The sequence below is a fragment of the Canis lupus genome, chromosome 37 (genome assembly GCF_048164855.1).
Source record: "Canis lupus baileyi chromosome 37, mCanLup2.hap1, whole genome shotgun sequence".
Taxonomy (NCBI): domain Eukaryota; kingdom Metazoa; phylum Chordata; class Mammalia; order Carnivora; family Canidae; genus Canis; species Canis lupus.
The window spans coordinates 23,344,519-23,365,690 of NC_132874.1; the positions used below are offsets into that span (position 1 = coordinate 23,344,519).

Below are 21,172 nucleotides of genomic sequence, written 5' to 3' on the forward strand. Positions count from 1 at the left end.
TCCCTCCCCGGGGTCACCCGCGGGCGCCGGAGCCGGACCCGCCCGCGCGTCGCCAGTCGGGAAACGCCTTTCGCTTCCTCCTCGGTTTCCGAGGCCGCGGGCCGACCCGGGCGCGTCCAGCCGGAGCCGGGGGGTGGGACTGGTGCGGCGGGGACGGGGCGGGGCCGGAGCGGGGGGGGGGGGTAGAGGGGAAGGAGGAGGGGGGAGGGAGGGAGAGGAGGAGCGGGGAGGAGGAGCGGGAGGGGGGAGGAGGAGCGGGGAGCGCGGAGGGGGCAAGGGGAGCGGCAGGGGGAGCGGGGAGGGGGGGAGCGGGGAGGGGGGCGAGAGGGAGGGGAGCGGAGGGGGAGAGGGAGGCGGAGAGGGAGGGGAAGGAGGAGGGGGCAGGGGGAGAGGGAGGGAGAGGAGGAGCGGGGAGGAGGAGCGGGAGGGGGAGGGGAGAGGGGGAGAGGGAGGGCGAAGGGGAGAGGGGAAGGGGGGGGAGAGGAGCGGAGAGAGGAAAGGGGGAGCGGGAGGGGAAGGGGGGAGGGGGGAGGGGGAGGAGGAGCGGGGAGGAGGAGCTGGAGGGGAGAGGGAGGGGGAGCGGACTGGGGGAGAGGAGGGAGGGGGGGAGAGGGAGGGGGAGGGGAGAGGAGGAGCGGAGAGCGGAAAGGGGGGGCGGGAGGGGGCGGGGCGTCCCACCGGGCCCTGACCCGCGGCGGGGGACCCCGCCTGCCCCGAGGCGCCGCCCCCGGGGGCGGGAGGCTTAGAGGTGTCTCCGGCGGGGCGGCGGAGCGTGGCCTGCGGGCAGAGCGGCGCGCGGCGGAGGTGGCAGGTGAGGGCTCCGGGCCGCGGCGGGGGGCGGTGGCGGGCGCTCGGGCGTGGAGCCTGGGCGGGCGGGATCGCCTCTCCCCGTGGCCGGAAACACAGCTCGGTGCTCCGCAGGGCCCCAGGGCGCCCGGGTCCGGTCCCCGGCGAGGCCCCCCGCCCCCCCCCCCCCTGGGGTCCCCGCGGACGCCGTCCCCGCCCGTCCCCTTCCCGCTAAGGTCCCCGGAGCGCGGCTGCAGCTCTCGACCCCGCGGTCGTGCCCTCCGCCCCCCTCCGCGCCGCGGCTGCAGCCCCTCCCGTGCCCGCGGCGCCCTCGCAGGCCTCCCGGGCCGCCGGAGCATCCCCGGGCAAGGCGGGGATTGCAGGGGGGCTGCTGGGGGCGCTGGGGCGCGGGCGCGGGGAGACCGGCCGGGGTGGAGGGGGGCCTGGAGTTGGAGAAACTGTTTCCAGGGGCGCGGGGGTGACTTGGAGGGACGCAAAGGTGGTCAGGGGGCTGGAGGCGGAGGCTGCAGCAAGGGAGGCCGACAGGTGGAGGAGCTTATCCCCAGGCCCAGGCAGGTTGAAGAGGAAGGCCGAAAGGTCGGCTCCCCCGTCAGAGGGCAGAGCGCTGGGGGGGCGGGAGGGGGGGTGGACAGCTGGAAGCTCCTAGAGGGAGCAGAGGATGCAGGCTCAAGAGGAGCAGGCTGGTTCAAGGGCTAGGAGGCAGCAGAAGGGAACCCTCGGTGATGGGTGCTGATGGGCGCGAGGGGAGGAGGAGCTGCGGCCGGGAGTCAGGGAGGCCCCAGGGTGGAGGGGCCCCAGGAAAGGGGCCCTCCCTTTCCAAGCTTAGCTAATTCCCTGGCCAAATGTGGGCTGCGGGGTGGTAGGATGAGGCCGCCGGCTTCACCTGTGGCCGGCACACCTGCCCACTCACCTTTATGCTTCTGGAGCTTCAGAGCTACTGGCCTCCCCATTCTGGACGGTTCGGTTCACCTCCTTCTGGGCTCTTCTCTGCTCCCCCTGGCCTCTCCACTCAGGTGTCCCAAGGGCCGGGTCCTTGCCCTCTCAGGCACAGTCCGCGCCAGCGGCTTCTGCTGGGACTAATGGGTAAAACTCTCAAATCAGTGTTTCTGACTCAGCACAAAGATCGTAAACCAAAAACACACAGTCGCCTCACCCTCATTTCCAATGTCTGAGGGTCACTTGGCCCCTAGGCCCTAGGGGCGGCGGTGGGTGCTTTGAGTTGGCCTCCAGGTGCCGAGGCCTGCTCAGCGAGAGAGCGCACTGGCTGTCCCTTGGCCGGTGACCAGTCACTGTAGGTGCAAGGTCCTTGCCTCGCAGCCAATTTCATACCCAGCTGTAGCCTCTCTTTCACCAGCATCTCAAACATTTCTCAAGAATTAGCAGATGGATAGGGAGACTGTAGTCTGCTGCAGAGGTGAAACTCTCAGAAGTTTCCTTTGCCCTGACCCTGTGCCCCTCCACAGACCCGAAGAGCTGGTCCTTGTGACAGAGGATTGGACTCCCCTGATCTCCGGACGCTGAGTGCTCTTCACTTTCCCAAGGCTCCCGGGCTGGTTTGATCTGCTGCCAGCACCACACGTGGCTAATTACATTAAAATTGGGACTTGTTTTTTGGATGGAGAGCCACAGGAAATGGATTTTCCTCCAACTGAAAATACTTATGAGCTTTATTATCTAAAAAAAAAAAAAAAAAATGCAGGGATCCCCTGGTGGCTCAGTGGTTTAGCACCTGCCTTCAGCCTAGGGGCCTAGTGCGTGATCCTGGAGGCCCAGGGGTGGAGTCCCGTATTGGGCTCCCTGCGTGGAGCCTGCTTCTCCCTCTGCCTGTGTCTCTGCCTCTCTCTGTGTCTCTCATGAATAAATCAATGAAATCTAAAAATAAATAAAAATTTTAAAAATGTACAATTCCCGCTTTGCCACGTAGTAAGGCAGTAGCTTTCGGGGGTGGGTTGAAGCAGCCTTTCTCTCTCTGCTCTGGTTCCAGACCCTGCATCATGGAGGCTCTTTCTGAAGCAAATGGCACCTTCGCCATCCGCCTTTTAAAGATGCTGTGTCAAGATGACCCTTCACGCAACGTGTTTTACTCTCCTGTGATCATCTCCTCTGCCCTGGCCATGGTCTACCTGGGGGCAAAAGGAAACACCGCTGCCCAGGTGGCCCAGGTAAACCTGCTTGTCGCCCAGGGGAAGAGAAGGCCTTTGGGGGGTTATGTTCTATGGCCCAGCTTCATACCTCTGACTCCAGAGCTCCCATAAGGCAGGATGGGGGGGTGCCAGGTGTGTGCACACATCTGTGCCTCCGTGTGCCGGTGGCGCTGCTAGAGACCAAGACAGAAAGGGCAGGGCCGGGAGTCTCCTCCACTGAGATGCTTTTTGGGGGGAAGTTCCCTAATTAATAACCTGGATGAGACCATCAAAATCTTGTCCTAGCGCTTTATCTCTGTTTAGAAATCAGTACTGAAATTCTTTGAAATCTAAGCGGCTAAGAGCTCTCATTTTTGGAGTAAAAGACTGCATGGCTATGACTATTCTTTGGCAGACAGGTAGGTTAAGATCTATTTCAAGCCATTAATATGCCAACATGCCTTCCTAGCTCAGTAAGGGGATGGACAAAAATACGCACAAGTGGATAAAAAACCACATGTCTTTGTTACACATACACACTATATCATGTGGCCTAGTCTGCTTAACAGACGTTCGGCAAACATCGGAAAATGATAAAAAGTCGATCCCTGTCCTGAAGGGATGGAGCGAGCAGAGGGACATGTGCCCGAGATAAAACCTGAAAGCTTATTTTCTCCTGCCCCTGTAGATACCTTCACTGTCGACGACGTGTGGATCAGTGTGGCTCTTGGTTTTGATAGGACTTTTTTTTCCCTTGAGAACTTTATCTGGGGTGATTTTTTTTTTTTTTTTCATTTTTTCAGCTTGCGGTAGGAGGGATTGAAGGTTTAGGTGTAGAGGGGGTCTTCTTTTTTTTTTTTTTTTGAGGGGGGCTTCTTTAGCCTACCGAACTTTCTATGCTTTAAGCTAGCTGATGAACCCTTCTGGGGGCTTTTTTTGAGAGCCTCAAGATCAGTTACTTTGTGTTCAGAGACATTGAAATTCCTGATCCTCCTGGGCTCGGCTGGACGGCAATGGCACTGGCTATGCTAAGTGCACGTTGCTTAGAGCACTAAGGGACCTTCTCTCACGGAACTAGCTTTCAGATTCTGTGTGCACTGGTGGGGACGGAAAGTGAGGTTTCCCCCACTGACTGTATTTCTTCCCATCTCCCCATGAACCTTTCATGCTTTTAATTGTATGTGCTTTTGGGTTTTTTTCCTTGTGCTGTTGGGTTTTTTTCCTTGTGAATCTTAGATGCGAGTTTCCCTCTATATAGGATATAGTTCATACTTATGTTTTCCTTGGGATGCAAAATTTTATAAAAGCCCCTTTTCTGAGCCCCTCTTATCCTTGTCACTACTTACCTTTTTTTTTTTTTTTTTAAGATTTACTTATTCATTTGAGAAAGAGAGGGGCAGACGGAGAGGGAGAGGGAGAGTCCCAAGCAGACTCCCTGAAGCATGGAGCCTGACAAGGGGCTTGATCCCACAACCTTGAGATCATGACCTGAGCCAAAACCGATAGTTGGATACTTAGTGGACTGCACCACCCAGGTGCCCCTTTCTATTACCTGCCTTGAAACAATAGAGATCTATTTAGGTAGAAAAGCCAACTCTTACTCCCCTGCTCTTTTTAAATTAAAAAATGTTTAACTTAAATTCAATTTAGTTAACATAAAGTAGATTATTAGTTTCAGGGGTAAAATTTAGTGTCACATGCATACAACACCCAGTGCTCATTACATCCCGTGGCTTCCTATAATGCCCATCACCCAGTTACCCCCTCCCCCGACCCGCCCTCCTCCAGCGACCCTCAGTGTGTTGTGTCCTTGTAGATCAGAGTCCCTTGTTGTTTGTCTCCCTCTCTGTTTTAACCTTATTTTATTTTCCCTTTCCTTCCCCTATATTCACCTCTTTTGTTTCTTAAATTCCACATATGAGTGAAATCATATGGTATTTTTCTTTCTCTGACTGCCTTATTTCACTTAGCCTAATACCCTCTAGTTCCGTCCACACCACTGCAAATGGGAAGAGTTCATCCCTTCTGATGGCTGAGTCCATTGTCTATATAGAACACCTCTTCTTTATCCATTCATCTGTCGAAGGACACCTGGGCTCCTTCCATATTTTCACTGTTATGGACATTGCTGCTGTGAACATTGGGGCGCAGGTGCCCCTTCAAATTGCTGTTTGTATCCTTCGGATAGATACCTAGTGGTGCAATTGCTGGATCATAAGGTAACTCTATTTTCAACGTCTTGAGGAACCTCCGCACTGTTTTCCAGAGTGGCTGCGCCAGCCTGCGTTCCCACCATCGGTGCAAGAGGGTTTCCCTTCTGCACATTCTCGCCAACATCTGTCATTTCCTGTCTTGTTCATTTTAACCATCCTCACTGTGTATCTCACTGTGGTTTTGCTGTATTTCTCTTTTTAGTAAATGTGCTGCCGAAGCAAGCACTTGCTGTATTTCTCTGATGCCGAGTGATGCTGAGCATTTTTTCATGTGTCTGGATCATGTGTAGGTCTTCTTTGGAGAAATGCCTGTTTCATGTCTTCTGCCCAGTTCTTGACTGGATTTTTGTTTGTTTTTTGAGTGTTGAGTTTGATAAGTTCTTTGTAGGTTTTGGCCACTAGTCCTTTATCTGATACATCATGTGCAAATATTTCCTCCCATTCTCTAGGTTGCTTTTTAGTTTTGTTGACTGTTTCCTTTGCTGTGCAGAACTTTTTATCCTGATGAAGTCCCAGTAGTTCATTTTTGCTTTTGTTTCCCTTGCCTTCAGGGCCATATCTAGCAAGAAGTTGCTGCGGCCAAGGTCACAGAGGTTGCTGCCTGTGTTCTCCTCTAGGATTCTGATGGATTCCTGTCTCACATTTAGGCCTTTCATTCATTGTGTCTTACTCCCTTGTTTTCTGTTCTCTGCCTCCCCCCTTTTCTTTCTATATCTTCTCCCCACCCCCACATCCTGTTGCCCTAGTAGGTATTAAATCTGCAATTAAATTGAAAGTAATGTTCCTTTTGAAAAAAGAGAAAACAATGCCCTTTAAAGGAAAATTTTGTGGAGTATTTGGGAAAGAATTTTGCTTACAGATTTTTTGAGACATTCTTTTTTTTTTTGTTTTTGTTTTTTTTTTTGAGAGAGAGAGAGTGCTTGAGCAACTGGCAGAGATGGGGGAAGGACAGAGGGAGATGGAGAAAGAATGTCAAGCAGACTCTGCACTGAGCGCAGAGCCCAACGCAGGGCTTGCTCTCATGACCCCAACCAAGATCATGACCTGAGCTGAAATGAAGCGTCAGATGCTCAACTGACTGAGCCACCCAGGTGCCTCCCAAAGAACAATCTTCATAAATTTCAAAATTATGTTTTCTCAACAGGTGCTTTCATTAAGCACAGAGAAAGACATTCATCAGAGTTTCCAGTCGCTTCTCGCGGAAGTGAACAAACCTGGCACCCAGTACTTGCTCCGAACAGCCAACAGGCTCTTTGGAGAAAAGACTTGTGAATTCCTCCCGGTAAGTTGAGTCAGCAGGACAATAAAAGTTGTAATCAAAGTATAGAGTCTGAAAGGAAGATCCCAAAGAACTGAAAATTATGGTAAACATGTTTTTTAAAATCCTATTTCTATAACCGTGCCTTGAATTTTTAAGAATTTGACTACTTCTAAAATTCATTTATCCATTTCTGGTTATTCATGGCTTAGTACTTCCCTCTTTATAAACTCTGCTGTTACAGTGCCTAGTGGACTAAGATTCGATCAGTTTCAAGAGATGTAGACTCATTTTAATAAAATGTATGTAATATCCCGATTTGGGGGGGAAACTAGACTTTATCTCGGAATATAGCCGCATTGCACTTTTCTTTCCAAAGACCTTTAAGGAATCCTGTGTTCGGTTCTACAGTGCTGAGTTGGAACAGCTTCCCTTTGCCAAAGCGGCAGAGCCGTCCAGGAAGCACATCAACGCTTGGGTCTCAGAGAAGACTGAAGGTCAGAATTGCTTGCAGTTACCTCCCCCTCCCCCCCGACCCTCCCCGCACCCTCGGCTTTCCCCTCCTTCCCCTGGTTCTCCTCCCCTTGCTTTTCCTGCTGCTCCGACTTCAGATTTCACTAGTGTTTCACTTGGTCTGGGCGCTGACAGGTTGGGCCTCTTGCCTTATTTGCACCTTAATGGCCTCACAGGGGTTCTGGGCAGATGCTCAGGTGTGCAACAGCAGACACCAAAGAGTTTATCCGCTCCCCTGGGACCAGAAGGACTGATACAAATGTCCAAAGAAACTGATAGGCCAGGGGCACCTGGGAGGCTCAGTGGTGGAGCATCTGCCTTGGGCTCAGGCTGTGACCCCGGAGTCCTGGGATCGAGTCCCACATGGGACTCCCTGCATGGAGCCTGCTTCTCCCTCTGCCTGTGTCTCTGCCTCTCTCTGTGTCTCTCAGGAATAAATAAATAAAATCTTCTAAAAAAGAAAGAAAGAAACCAATAGGCCAGATTTCCAGCTTAATAGCTTGCACTGACTGAAGCGTAGCTTCACGTGGCCCGTGCCCTTCGCAGGGCCCCTGGGAGGTGGCTCGCTCTGGTTCTGCTGTGAGACAGGCGCCTGGGCTTCCTCTCTGGAAATTCTCTGCGGCCTTCCTTACCCCCCACCTCCCCAGGCTGCCCACGAAACTGCCTTGTTCTGCTTTCAGGGCTGCTCACACTCCCCCGTGAGCTTTGCTGAGCCCAGATTGGAGAGGCCGCAGACGCTGCCTCAGGCCCGGGCAGCTCGACGGACTGAAATCACGCTCTGTTTGGCCTTGAGCCTGATTCGTTTCTCTTTTACAGAGTGGAGGGTTCTTTTTAAATTTTTTTAATTTTTATTTATTTATGATAGTCACACAGAGAGAGAGAGAGAGAGAGGCAGAGACACAGGCAGAGGGAGAAGCAGGCTCCATGCACCGGAGCCCGACGTGGGACTCGATCCCGGGTCTCCAGGATCGCACCCTGGGCCAAAGGCAGGCGCCAAACCGCTGCGCCACCCAGGGATCCCCAGAGTGGAGGGTTCTGATCGTGGGCCGCGTGCCCGCTGATGTTGGAGCCACGCAGGACCCTCCGCGCTAACTGCTAAGCATAGCACCTCGAGGAGCACTGTGACTAAGTCGGGCCACAGAGAACGAGAGGTTGTCTGTCCTTACAGAGCCAGCAGTGGTTGCTACCATTTCTTGGAATATTTGCCCCTTAGGGCATCTGGGGGCAGCGACTCAGTAGGGCTGCTCTTGGTTGGTTGGAAAAATACATCATGATATCCAGGGAAGAAGGGGGTGTCTTTCACTGGCCCACTTTACCTTTCCCAGGAATGTCTGGTGTTTTGTTTATTTTATTTATTTATTTTTAAAGATTTTATTTATTAATTCATGAGAGACAGAGAGAGAGAGAGAGAGGCAGAGACACAGGCAGAGGGAGAAGCAGGCTCCATGCAGGGAGGTCGATGTGGACTCGATCCCAGGACTCCAAATTCACGACCTGGGCTGAAGGTAGACGCCCAACCACTGAGCAACCCAGGTGTCCTGGTGTTTTGTTTAGAGAATCAAATAGTGAAATCTCTTCCAGATCCTTCCAGAAGCTCCTCAGAGCACCCAGGCTGCCCAGCCTCAGCTATTTCCCCTTTGAGCCATTCATCCTGGCTGCCTCCGATGCGGACACAGCTGTTAGCGCTGGTTGTGACGTCCGTGCATTAACTACACACTCCATTTTACCACTTGAGATTAACAGAAGTCCCTCCCAGCCCATCTCTCATATCCTGCTTACCTTCATGTCTGACCTAGTATAGTGTTTTTCTTTGAGTGATTTATAAATCTTGTGCTGTTATCAACTCTGTGACTGTCCCCACAGCATTGGTGACCTGGCTGTGAAATACCACTTGTATGTGTTGTTTTTTTATTTCTGCACATAACAGTCCGAACTCAGCTCATTTCAAAAAGAAATGAATATTTGGTTCTTGATTAATAACCAAGAATCTACAAAACAAAAAAAAAAACCAAAAAAAAAAAAAACAAAACAAAAAAAACAAGCATCTGCCAGTAAGCCTTACCACAATTTATTCATCACACTTCTGTGAAAAGAAAAAAAACCTGAATATATTCTCTACTTTTCCTGGAAGGTAAAATTCAAGAGCTGTTGCCAGGTGGCTCAATTGATGCAAAGACCAGGCTGGTTCTTGTCAATGCCATCTACTTCAAAGGAAGGTGGAATGAACAGTTCGACAAAAGGTACACAAGGGAAATGCCTTTTAGAATAAACCAGGTGAGAGAAGCTTTCAGAAATCCTCCTAGTTTCATGAAGAAAGTGAATGGAAATAGTTAACTTTGTAAAAACATAAATGATTGGCTAAAAATAATTCTGAAACTTAACACCTTTGTGAATGGAATTTTAAAGTAGAAGAGAACTGAGAAATAAAAATTATTTGCTATGATTTTTTTTTTTGCATTTTATTACTGCTCCTATGGCCTCTGATAATTTCTCCTACATTCATTGCTGCCACCTAATTCAGGAAACTTAAGACTTTTTTTCTAAGTCCAGTAAGCTTAACAGAAAGCAAAAAACAAGTGTTCAGGAAGTGTGATATGTTGTATGTGTTGGGGAGCATATAGAAGGAGTCAATATCATTTTAATCAGATATTTTAAAAATTAAAATAAGTATAGACTTGGATTATTGTTAATCATTATTGATCTAGTATTTATATGTTTGTAATATTAAAACTGACAAAGATGTTAGGCATTAAAATAGCTTGTGGAATCTCCCAGCTTGTGGAAAAAAAAAATTCATGAAATTAGGAAACTTACACTTTACAGGTAAATCCTTTTGGGGGGGGCATAAGGTGTACTTCATATAATCAGCCCTTTAGTTATAAAGGTGTGTTGGGGGAGGACCTTTCTAGCATCTAATTTTTATAATAGCTGATCCATATCAGTTTTTAAAAATTTAATGAGTAGTCCAATGAACTTCTGCGTGCATATTACCTCTTCTGTACTTTAAAAAAATACATATTGCATTGGATTCGAGTATCAGAATTGGAACAAGTGGATTTAAATATGTGAAGAGACATGTAATTCCCTCTGCTTTCTGAGGGGCCGTCTGCATACACTACGGGTCACACTGCTGCGAAACTCTTCAGTTTCTTTTTCTTTATCATTAACACGTTTTCCACTTGAATACAAATAGTTTTCTGTTTCAGTTCATTTGATTATATTGTTTCCTTAGATGTATTGCAGATTTTACATGAGGAAATTGGATTTGCCTCCTGCGAAAAATGCAGTGTCGCGTTTATTTCGCTGAATAAAACGTGTCCTTTCCTAGGCTGGCACCGTATTTGCTTGCACTACGGGCCTTGTGGTGGTGACAGGAAAGAGTCAGAGCTAGCACACGAATATTGCTTCCATCAGGGGGGCTGAAAACACTCCTGGAGCCAATTATAGCTGTTTTGGAAATTTTTATTGCCGCTTTCAAGAGTCTGTTTTTAATTCTGTGCTCACCTGTTTAATTCCCATCAGAAGGAGCAAAGGCCAGTGCAGATGATGTACCAGGAAGCCACGTTTAAGCTCGCCTACATCGAAGAGCTGCAGACGCAGGTCCTGGAGCTGCCCTATGTGGGCGACGAGCTGAGCATGCTCATTCTGCTCCCGGACGACCACGTGGAGCTCAGCTCGGTGAGGGTCCAGGGATGCCCTCTGCGTCCTTCCTGCTAGGCCTCAAGCGCCGCGGTCAGCGTGTGTTACCTTCCACGTCCATGGTGTGCGCAGCCAGGCAGCGGGCACAGCGTTCAGGCGCTGGCCTCTGGAACCCAGCGGCCCGCCAGGACCCACTCCTCCCATTGTTATCCACGTGATCTTGCCAAATTCCTTAACTCCGTTTTTGGGCCTCGAAAATGGGGATGGTGGGACTCCTGGGGGGCTCAGTGGTTGAGCATCTGCCTTGGGCTCAGGGTGTGACCCTGGGGTCCTGGGGTCGAGTCCCGCATCAGGCTCCTTGCGGGGAGCCTGCTTCCCCTCTGCCTGGGTCTCTGCCTCTCTCTCTCTCTCTGTCTCTCTCATGAATAAATACATTAAATATTTAATTTTATTAAAGACAACCTCTCAAGTGGACAACCTCTGCTTGAGGGTTATGAGATTGAAATGAGGGTGGTTCAGGTAACAAACTTAGCGCATTAGGACATAATAAGCCCTGAATAAATGCGTTCCATTATTACTATCATGATCATTGTTAGCATTATATTTTATTTATCTATTTTTTAAAGATTTATTAGAGAGAGAGAGAGCAGTGTGCGCTTGAGGGACAGAAGGAGAGGGAGAAGCAGACTCCCCGCTGAGCAGGGGGCAAAAGGAAAGAAAGAAAGAGAGAAAGAAAGAAAGGAGAGAGAGAAAGAGAGAAAGGAGAGAGAGAAAGAGAGAAAAGAAAGAAAAAGAAAACGAAGGGAAAGCAGAGTCAGGTAGGCCTTGACGGTTGTCGGGATAAAGCGGTGACCCTGCGGCCGCTGGGTAAGACGGGGAAGGGCCACCGGGGTGCTCCCTGCTAGGCCCGCGCCCACAGGTGGGGGGGGAAGGGAAGTGTCAACCTGTACTGAGCCGTGAGATTTAAAGTGTAATTGGGGTCCTTCCAGGTGGAGAGCCATCTGACTTGGGAGCGATTCCGCGCGTGGACCGGGCCAGCGTGCATGCGGAGCACCGACGTGGAGGTCTTCCTGCCCAGACTGCAGCTGGGGGAGGAGTACGACCTGGCCGCGGTGCTTGGGCCTTTGGGGATGGCCGATGCCTTTCAGGGGGACAAGGCCGACTTCTCGGCGATGTCGGCCCGCGGAGATGTGTGTCTGTCCAGGTTTGTGCACAGGAGTGTGCTCGAGGTGGACGAGGAGGGCACGGCGGCGGCGGCGGCCAGCGCGGCCCTGGTGGTGGCCGAGTGCTGCTCCGAGTCGGGGCCCAGGTTCTGCGCCGACCACCCCTTCCTGTTCCTCATTAGGCACAACGCAGCCGGCAGTATTCTGTTCTGCGGCAGGTTTTCCTCCCCGTAAGGGCGAGCCCCTCCGTCTCCCCATGACCCCTGTCCTGCCCCGCGCCTGTCCACACTCAGCTGGCCCTGTCCTGGCCCCTCATTGGCCCTACCCAGTGTAGGGCAGGGGACGAGAGACCTTAGTGATTCCTTGGGGTGTTCAGAGCCCAGTCCTCATCCTGTCGGATGGGACGCAGAGCTTCCCCAGACTGGGTCCCCCTCCCTCCGTAGGTAATTTACCTGTGACACTGAGTCCCGCCTCGGTCCTCAAATCCTGCTGCATACTTGCCTTAGCCTGTTTCCCTGGTGACAAGCGCTGCGAGCTCGGGCTACTGTTCTCCGTGCGCTGGTGCATGGGCTTTGTAGAAAGTTTCCTTAATGTACATTTTTATTTTATCTTTGTTTAATATTCATGCATCACCAGCTAGGTGGCAAACAGGGCCTGGGGCATTGGAGACGACGGGGTGGAGTCACGGCCTTTGGACATCTGGTCTTAAATAATCTTGCCAGAATCATGTAGCTTTTAGGACAGCCAGGTGGGACAAGGTTATGTCCTTAAACTTATCACGTGATCCCCTTGTAGGGATCATACCTTTCTTCACGTTCTTGTATCTCTCCACCTCCAACTCTCACAAAAATTTCGTTCAACTCTTAAAGCTCATTTCCGATGTCATCTTCTCCGAGAATAGTTTCCTTTTCTGTGTAAGCAGATGTGCATCTTTGAACCCATGGAGGGAGGGCATTTCTCTTATGGCGTTTGCTTTATTAATCACCGTGTTCTCCAACTAGACCTTAAATTCCTCAGGGCTTGGGAAGTGTATTTTGCAGTCTATGTGCTACTTACAATGCAGCGATATGTAATTTGATCACAGCTGAGCTCTGTAATTTTTTTAAAAAGTGATTAGATATCAGTGACATTATTGGGGCCTTCTTAAAGGATTTGTTATTGAGGTGAAATTCACATAGCGTAAAATTAACCATTTTTAAGCAAACAGTGCGGTGGCCTTTAGGACATTGAAAATGTTGTGCAACCACCACCTCTATCTAGTTCCAAAAAATGTTCCTCACCCCAGAGGAAAACCTGTGCAGTCACTCCTCGTCCTCTCACCCCCTTCGACCCCAGACAACTGCCAATCTGCTTTCTACCTCTATGGACTTACTTATTCTGGATATTTCATATAAATGGATTGCTTTTGTTTCTGGCTTTTACTTAGCATGGCGTGTGCGAGGTTCATTCACGTTGTTGTATGTACTTCATCTCTTTTTATGACTGAATAATAGTCTACCATAGAGCTGCAGCACGACTTGTTTGTCTACTCATTCATTGATGGACATTTGATTTGTTTCCATCTTTTGGTTATTTGTGAGTCATCCTCCTACACATGTGCATATTTGTGTATTTGTTTGGATCACTGTTATACCAGGGTTCCAGTTTCTTCACATCCTTATCAACACTTGTTATTTCCCACCCTTGAGAAACTTGTGGGAACAGTTTTAAAAATCATGGCCACTCTGGTGGTGGAAGTGAAATCTCATTGTGCATTTTACTTGCATTTTCTTGATGACTAATAGTGTTGAGCATCTTTTTATGTGCTTACTGGCTGTTTGGATAGCTTCTTTGGAGAGAAGTCTATTCAAGTCCTTTGTCCATTTTTTCATAGGGTTGTCTTTTTGTTGTCAAGTTATAAGAGTTCTTTATATATACTGGATACTAGACCCTTCTCAGATATATGGTTTGCAATATTCTCTCCCTTTGTTTAGGTTATATTTCCCCTTTCTTGATAGTACCCTCTGATCCACAAAGGTTTTTAATTTCAGTGAAGTCCAGTTTATCTATTTTTTCTTTTGTTACTCATACTTACGGTATCATATGTAATAACCCTTTGCCAACTCCAAAGTCATGGACATTTACAACTATTTTTCCTAAGACTTTTATGATTTTATATCTTCTGTTTAGAATGTTAATCTATTTTGATGTATATGATATGAGGTTTGGGTCCAACTTAATTTTTTTTGCATATGGGATATCAGTTGTCTCAGCACCTGTAACTGCTTTTGAACTGAAAAAGGATGTTGATAATAAACAAAAAAGAAAGACAATATCTAAAAAAATGAAAATATCTAAAAAAAATGATAAGGTGAAATATCATACAGTTGGCATACACACACACACACACACACACACACACACACACAGACACAAGTATCTCAAATCCATTCCATGAAGGACCCATAATGAGACTGAAAGAAACTATAAAAAAAAACAGTAAAGAATTAACACTAGGGTATACAAAGAACCCCTGCAAACCAAAGAGAATAAGACAGTCAATTATTAATCATAAAAATACAAATAAAATACCGTGAGATACTGCCCTACATCCATCAGATTGGTGTCAGTTAGAAAGTTGGATACTATGCAGCATCAGCCAGGAAGTAGGGAAATTTGGGAGCACTTGTGGGACCAGGAACCAATATGGCCAAGATAGAAAGTAATCTGTCAGTGAACTCAATTGGCGTCTGCTCTGGGCTCCAGCAGGCTCCTTTCTGGGTGTGTGGCCCAGTGATGTCATCGCACAAGTCCACAGGAGTGTTCACTGCAACTTCATTTATGTTGGCAATGAGTCGGGAGCTACCTAAGTGTCCATCTCAATGGGAATAGATAATGAAGATGTGAGACATACTCTGTGATATTATATAGGAGTTAGAAACTAAAGTACAGAGTAGGTCTTTAGTCTTGGATAGCTGATGTTGAGTTAAAAAAATTATGTATATAGTATAGTAGTATATATATAAGTATATATAAATATACTTCAACAACTTTTAAGTTTTACTTCTGTAAAAATCTCTGCAGGGTATGTTAAACAAGGATATACACCAATTGTATTTCTTCTATTGGTGAGAAACTTTTCATAAATTTTGTTACCATATTTTATTAATGAACAGGTTTATTCCACCCCCAGTCAAATCTAGGTTTTTCCTTAGCGATTTTTGACACTGCTTTCAATTCTTAGAAAGACTTTCCCATTCAAGCCAGTAGGTCACCTATATTTTCTTCTAAACTATTATGTTTTTAACTGACTTAACTATTCAATCCATCTGAAATTTGTTTTTGTGTTGTTGACATTCAGGAGAAATATAATTTTATTTATTTACAACCAATTTCTCAACGTTATTTGTAAGTAATCTGTTTTTCCCCAATGTTCATGATGATTTTCTCATCTTCATTCTTCCAGGTGAACTTCAGAATAATTTTGCAATACTCAAAATAATTTTTTTTAAAGATTTTATTTATTTATTCATGAGAGATGCAGAGAGAGAGAGAGGCAGAGACACAGGCAGAGGGAGAAGCAGGCTCCACGCAGGGAGCCTGATGCAGAACTCAATCCCGGGACTCCAGGATCATGCCCTGAGCTGAAGGCGGGTGCTCAACTGCTGAGCCACCCAAAGATCCCCTCAAAATAATTTTTTAACTTTGATATTTTTTGGAGGGATTAGTGTGACATTAAACATATAAATTTGGGATAAATTAATCTATTTACAGTGTTAGTCTTGTTTTAAAAAAATGTGAGGAGTCTCCATTTATCCAAATCCTTTTTTTAAATATATCTCAGTCTATATATAGATACATATAGACATAGTTTTGTTTTTCTCATTATTTCTACATTTTATTGTCATTATAATAATTGTGAGAGCATTTTTTCCCTCACCTGGTTATGAGTTACATCTAAGCAAACAATTGAAGTTTAATACATACTAAAGAGAATCACTATTTCTGTCTCCTACTACTAAACAACCCTTCTGACACGAGTCGTGTGGGTTTTTCTACACCAAAGAATTCTCCGCTTCTCAGGGACACCGAGCGGGTGCCTTAGCAATTTAACTCAGTTTGAATTTACTTTTTCCTCAATAGGAGAATTTAATTCACTTATATTATACAATACTATGCAGAACCTTTTTTTTAAATTGTGAAGGGTCTATAAGCAGTTCCTGAAAAAGATCATGAAAACCAATTAAGTGAAAAACACAGCTTGTGTGTGCACAGCATGATGCACACACTTATGTGAACAAGCTTTGTATGTGTACATGTAAATTCATGTATGGGAGCCTATGGGAAAAGGTCTAAAGACTAAGCCTTCACTGCTAACAGAGGTTATCTCTGGTAAAGGTTTGGAGGGGAATGGGGGGATACTTCCAATTTTTACTCTGTTTTCATATTATTTAACATTTCAACTAGGAAAGTCTAATCCTGTGATCTGCACATAATTTAAAGGAAGAAGAACTCTGAGATGTAACCACATGTGTAGTTCTTAGTGACATGGTATTGGAACGGAAATAAAATCTACATAAACACCTTTAAAATGTTTTATTCTTGGCTTTTATGGAAGTATCTACTTTATTTATATTTATATTTTTTGAAGGTGTTATTTATTCATGAGGGACATACAGAGAGAGGCAGAGACACAGACAGAGGGAGAAGCAGGCTTCCTGCGGGGAGCCCAATGTGGGACTTGATCCCGGGACCCCAGGGTCACAGCCTGAACCAAAGGCAAATGCTCAAGCACTGAGCCCCCCAGGTGCTCCTGTAAGAGTTTTTAATAAGAATATCAAACATATATCTTCCTCCAATCATGAATGAGGTTTATGTCCATCTTTTTTTTTTTTTTTTAATTATCTTTCAAAACTTTATTTCCATGTGAACTGACTTCACATGTTTGGCCCATTGATTCCCTAGGGTTGTGTGGATGAGTAGGCACTTTGGTAGTTCCACACCACATTACAGTACAGATTAAGTTCCCTCATGGAGGGACACAAAAGACAGGGACAGAGATGGATAGAGATACAGAGACTCTGTGAGTTTGACTCATGTCCCCTGGATATGTTAGACATTTGGATATTGCCCAAGAGAAACATGCAGCGCATGAAAATATCAATCCTAACAAACCCAAATGGGCCAAACTACAGTTGTTTGGTCTCTCAAGCTTCTAAGACAAAGCGGTGAGTGCAGGGACCAACAAACTCTCTTCTTGGTTCTCTGGGGCTTGGGCTACTTCTCTAAATTCCCAGGAGCTAAGGTTGTATAATGTGGGCAGAGAAGGGGAAGTTTCCAGTCCAGACTGTGATGCTAATCTTGAAGTGTGAACCGGGTCCTGCTATTTCCTCCCTACCACCTGCTGCGTGAGCCAGTCCCCCACCTTCCAGGGCGATGAAATAAGGAAGTCCATTTGGACAAGACTCCCAGCTCCAGCGTTCTCTAAGCCTGTGCTTCTGGATCTCTTCTTGACAACAGGCGGAGATGGCATCAGGACAGCCTAGGGCCCCAAGGAGACGTGGGCTCCGCTGAAAAACGGTGAGGTAGAGGAAATTAGATCTAGTAATTCTTTTCTTTCCGTGGAAGGAGGAATTAGCATTTGTTAAACCCCAGTGCGGCCCAGAGACCGTGCTGGGCACTGCACCTGCATCTTTTTACTTAGTGCTCACAGCAACACGGGAAGGTCAATATTGATAAGAAAACTGCGGTTCCGAGAAGTTAGGCAACTTCACTTAGCCTTGTCCATTTAGTTAGTACAAGGCTGGCAGGGAAATGAAGCCAGAGCTCTCCACAGCAAGGCCAGAAGCGAGCGTGGGCGGGCCTGGGTGAAAGGCACGCAGCCCCCTGCCCCCACTGCAAGGTGCACGGGCTCGGGGTCACCCCTGCCCTCCCAGCACAGCGGAAACAAGGGGCTGCCAGCGCCTTGTTCTTGCTTCTTGAAACATTAAGGAGGCTCTACTGACCGAAGCGGGCTGGAGGGAGAGGGTAGCTACCACCCAGAACTCCATCTCTCCAGGGAGGACGGCTTAGTGATGCCCCAGGGCCTGTGCCCCCTGGGACCCCAGCCTGGGCGGACAGGATGGAGCGGATTCGGGGGAGGAAAACGACTAGACTGAAGCCAAGCTGGTCCAGACCCGGGGGCTGGGATGGGGGACGCGAGAGCAGCTCTGCCGGGCCGGCGAAGCCCCGCCCCTTATCGCAAGGCCCGCCCCTTTATCAACAGGCCCCGCCCCCTTCCCACCAGGCCCGCCCCCTTTCCAACCAGGCCCCGCCCCACCAGAGCCTTTCCCTCCAGGCCCCGCCCCCGTCTGCCCCAGGCCACACCCCTCCGGCCCCCGCCCCTTTCCCTCCAGGCCCCGCCCCCCGCCCAGCCCAGGGAGGGAGGGAGGAGAACCTGGGGCCCTGATTCTGCTCCCAGCCATCCTCTGGCTCCTGCGTGTGTCCCTGGAGAGCCCCGGGGCCCCAGGGGAGTCATTTGAGCTTTAGGAGAGGACAAGGAAGGACCACCAGGATCCAGGCATCTGCTGTGTGCCTAGGATTAGGAAACACGGCTGCGTTCTTCGGGGACTACAGTTGCAGGGGCCACAAGACCTCAATGGCCATTTTCTTAAGGCCGAGGCCTTGATTCCTCTGCAGAGAGAGCTGCGGAGTAGGAGCTGGGAAGGGTCAGGAGGGAAGGCTCCGAGAGCCAGGACATTATGTCCTTGTAGTAGCACCGTTGGGACCCAGAAGTAGGCACTGACTCGGGGAGAAGCCTGATGAGGCGAATCCTTAACAAGCGAGCAGCAACAGGGCCACATTGGTTGTGTTTGGCCAGCATTTATTCCGATTGGCCGCTGCTCAGGAGATTCTCACCACCACCCTGGGGCCTGGCCTCTGGCAGATGTGCTTGGTGGGCCCCCACCGCCACCCCAACACACTTCCTATGAAGCACCCTGTGCTTGGTCAGTGGGGCCTCCCAGAGGTAAGCTGAAGATTGCTGCCCAGGTTTGGGTTCCCAGGACAGAGCTCCGTGCTCCTCTCAGGCCAGAGCTGGGGGCAGCTGAGCTCCCAGGCAGGCATCTAGGTCATCAAAGCCAGGATGGAGTCCAGGACTGGGAGGGACTCAAGTGCTGCCAGGACAAGAATTGGGACAGGGCTCCAGGCTTACCTAGGGGCAAAGAGGCCAGGGCCTTGGCATGGCAGGTGGGTCCTCCAGGGTCCACCAGAAGACCCTGGTCTGGGAGTGGCCTGGCTGGGGCCCAAGCAAACTCTGCCCCTGAGTTGCCTGAGATTTCCCAAATCAAGATCCCGGGGTGCGCTCTGCTCAGTCACGTACATATGCAGAGCCCCAAGGCAGCCCAGTGGTAGGTGCCCGAGGTCTGTAGCCGGCCAGCCTGGGTGTGACCCTCTCTGTGCCCCCTACTGACTGGACCACTGCAGCTCTCCAAGCCCGATTTCCTCATCTATCAGGATGCCTCTCTCAAAGGATTAGGGTTGTGACCTACTTGGGACAACAGGGAACTGACAGTAAGAGCTTGATAAATGTTAGCTTCTGGGACCGTTTCAAGTTCATCAGATTGTTCTCTTCCTAAGGCATAGCTAAGGCCACGGAAAATGGGGAATGAAATCTTTTGTGGGCAGATGGTGAAGAAAAGAGGTGGAAGGACAAGGAGACATATATTACTTCATGAGTGCGGGGTCGAGGGCCGGGCTCCCTGAGCCGGGCTCCTGGGAGGCCATCTTGGGACAACCAGAGGGAGCGGAAGGGACGGTCACGGGCGGTTGGCGGCAGGGGCAGGAGAGGCGTGATGGCAAGCGACGAGGGAGCGGAGTCGAGCAGAGTCAGGTCTGACAGGCCTTCCTTCCTCCCTGCCCGATGGCGCCTGGGAGCCGCCACAGGCACCGGTCCCTCCCCTGGCAAGCGTGACCTCCTGCCTCGCGGCTGCCCAGCCTCGCCTGGCCTTCACCCTGCTTCGCAGAGTCCTCCGAGGGAGACTGAGAAGGCAGGAGAAGAGGCAGCTTCCTACGCACGCCCACTTCCCTGGGCCGTACAGCAGCCAAGCTTGTCCCCTCCAAGCCCGTGAACACCCTGCTGGCTCTACTGAGCAGGCCCTGTCCTTGACGACAGCGAACTGTCCCACACGCCGAATACATCTGTCTCTGTGCTCTGGTTCCAGAACCCCCAGCACGGATGCCCTCTCAAGCGAATGGCCCCTTTGCTGTCTATCTTTTAAAGAAACCACGTGAAGAAAACCCTTCACACAATGTCTTTTGTTTTGTTTTGTTTCTCTTTTCCTTTCTGAATGTCTCCTCTGCTTTGGCTATGCTTCTCCTGAGGGCAGAGGGCAACACTGCTGCCCAAATGCCCAGAGGTCTCCACGGCAGCGGAGGAGGAATTGGGTGTGGTCATTAGAGTCATTTGCCAAAAGTTTCTGCGTTTTCTCCTTTCTTGCACTTGGCAGGATTGGTCTTTTTTTTTTTTTTTTTTTCCTGGCTCCCCTGTGGGGCCATATGACCCGTTCTGGCCACTGGGTCACAGGTAGAAGGGACACACACACAAGAACACTAACTGACAGCTTGAGGTCCTCCAGAATTCTTTTTGTCGCTCTAACACGGCATCGGCGACATTTGAGATGACGGCTACTTCACTTGCCTGGGACCCTCGGTGCCCCTGCCTATCCATCACGGACAAACAGCCTGAAAACTAAGTGACTCTTTGCTAGTTTAGGCCACTGAGATTTGAGGGATTGTTTGTTACCCAGTGTACCCAAGCCAATCCTGACTGATATAATCAAACACTGTTTTTTCCCCCACCACACACCTTCACAGAAGCTGCTCATGAGAACTTTCGCCAGCGCTGCTGCAATGGCCAAAGAAGTGAAAAATGTGGTAGGACCTTGAAGACCTGTGATAACTTCCTCACTTTTCACATAAACTCAGAGGTGTCGTTTTGTGGGAAGGCCCTGAGCTTAGACTGATTTAAATCCAGGCTGTGCCTCTGATCTGCTAAGGAACCTTTCTTCAGCCACATACCTTTTCAGAACCTTATAAAAGACGGATAGTATCAGCTTGGCTTGTATTCACAAAACAGAAAACATCTATAAACTAGTGAAATATGTATGTGAAAGTGCTTTATAAATTTTAAAATAATGTGCACCTTAGCCATAAAAATATTGACTGTGTAATGCCTGATGATTCTTCTAGTTCAAAAAGTTTCTGTAACTGCAGAAGAGTTTATTCAAGAGATCAAATCCAACTTTTATACTGGAAACCCATATTATAGGTGGAGAAAGTGGCTTGGACTGAGAAACAGCTCTGAATATGGGCAGAGTTACACATCAGATGTACTGGTCTAGCCCAAAGCCTCATGCCACAGGTGTTGATGAACCTGAAGTTCAGAGATTAATAAGCAAGTTGAAGTCACTTCTAGTTCTAGGCAAGATGGAGTAAGGA

General features: G+C 49.0%; 1 protein-coding gene across 4 annotated transcripts; it reads left to right on the forward strand.

Moving 5' to 3' along the window:
* The first annotated feature begins 671 nt into the window (after positions 1–671).
* Positions 672–16,287, forward strand: SERPINB9 (serpin family B member 9). 4 transcript variants are annotated; one of them, XM_072814110.1, is made up of 7 exons: positions 672–811; positions 2,792–2,969; positions 6,288–6,425; positions 6,781–6,898; positions 9,046–9,188; positions 10,437–10,592; positions 11,543–16,287. In XM_072814110.1, the coding sequence occupies exons 2-7, from the start codon at positions 2,802–2,804 to the stop codon at positions 11,948–11,950; spliced, it is 1,131 nt and encodes a 376-aa protein (XP_072670211.1). In that variant the 5' UTR covers positions 672–811; positions 2,792–2,801; the 3' UTR covers positions 11,951–16,287. The 4 variants fall into 4 exon arrangements, with proteins under 4 accessions (XP_072670211.1, XP_072670214.1, XP_072670213.1 ...); XM_072814113.1 differs by having other exon boundaries at positions 751–811; positions 6,813–6,898; XM_072814112.1 differs by lacking the exon at positions 672–811 and adding an exon at positions 1,359–1,383.
* The last annotated feature ends 4,885 nt before the right edge of the window (positions 16,288–21,172 follow it).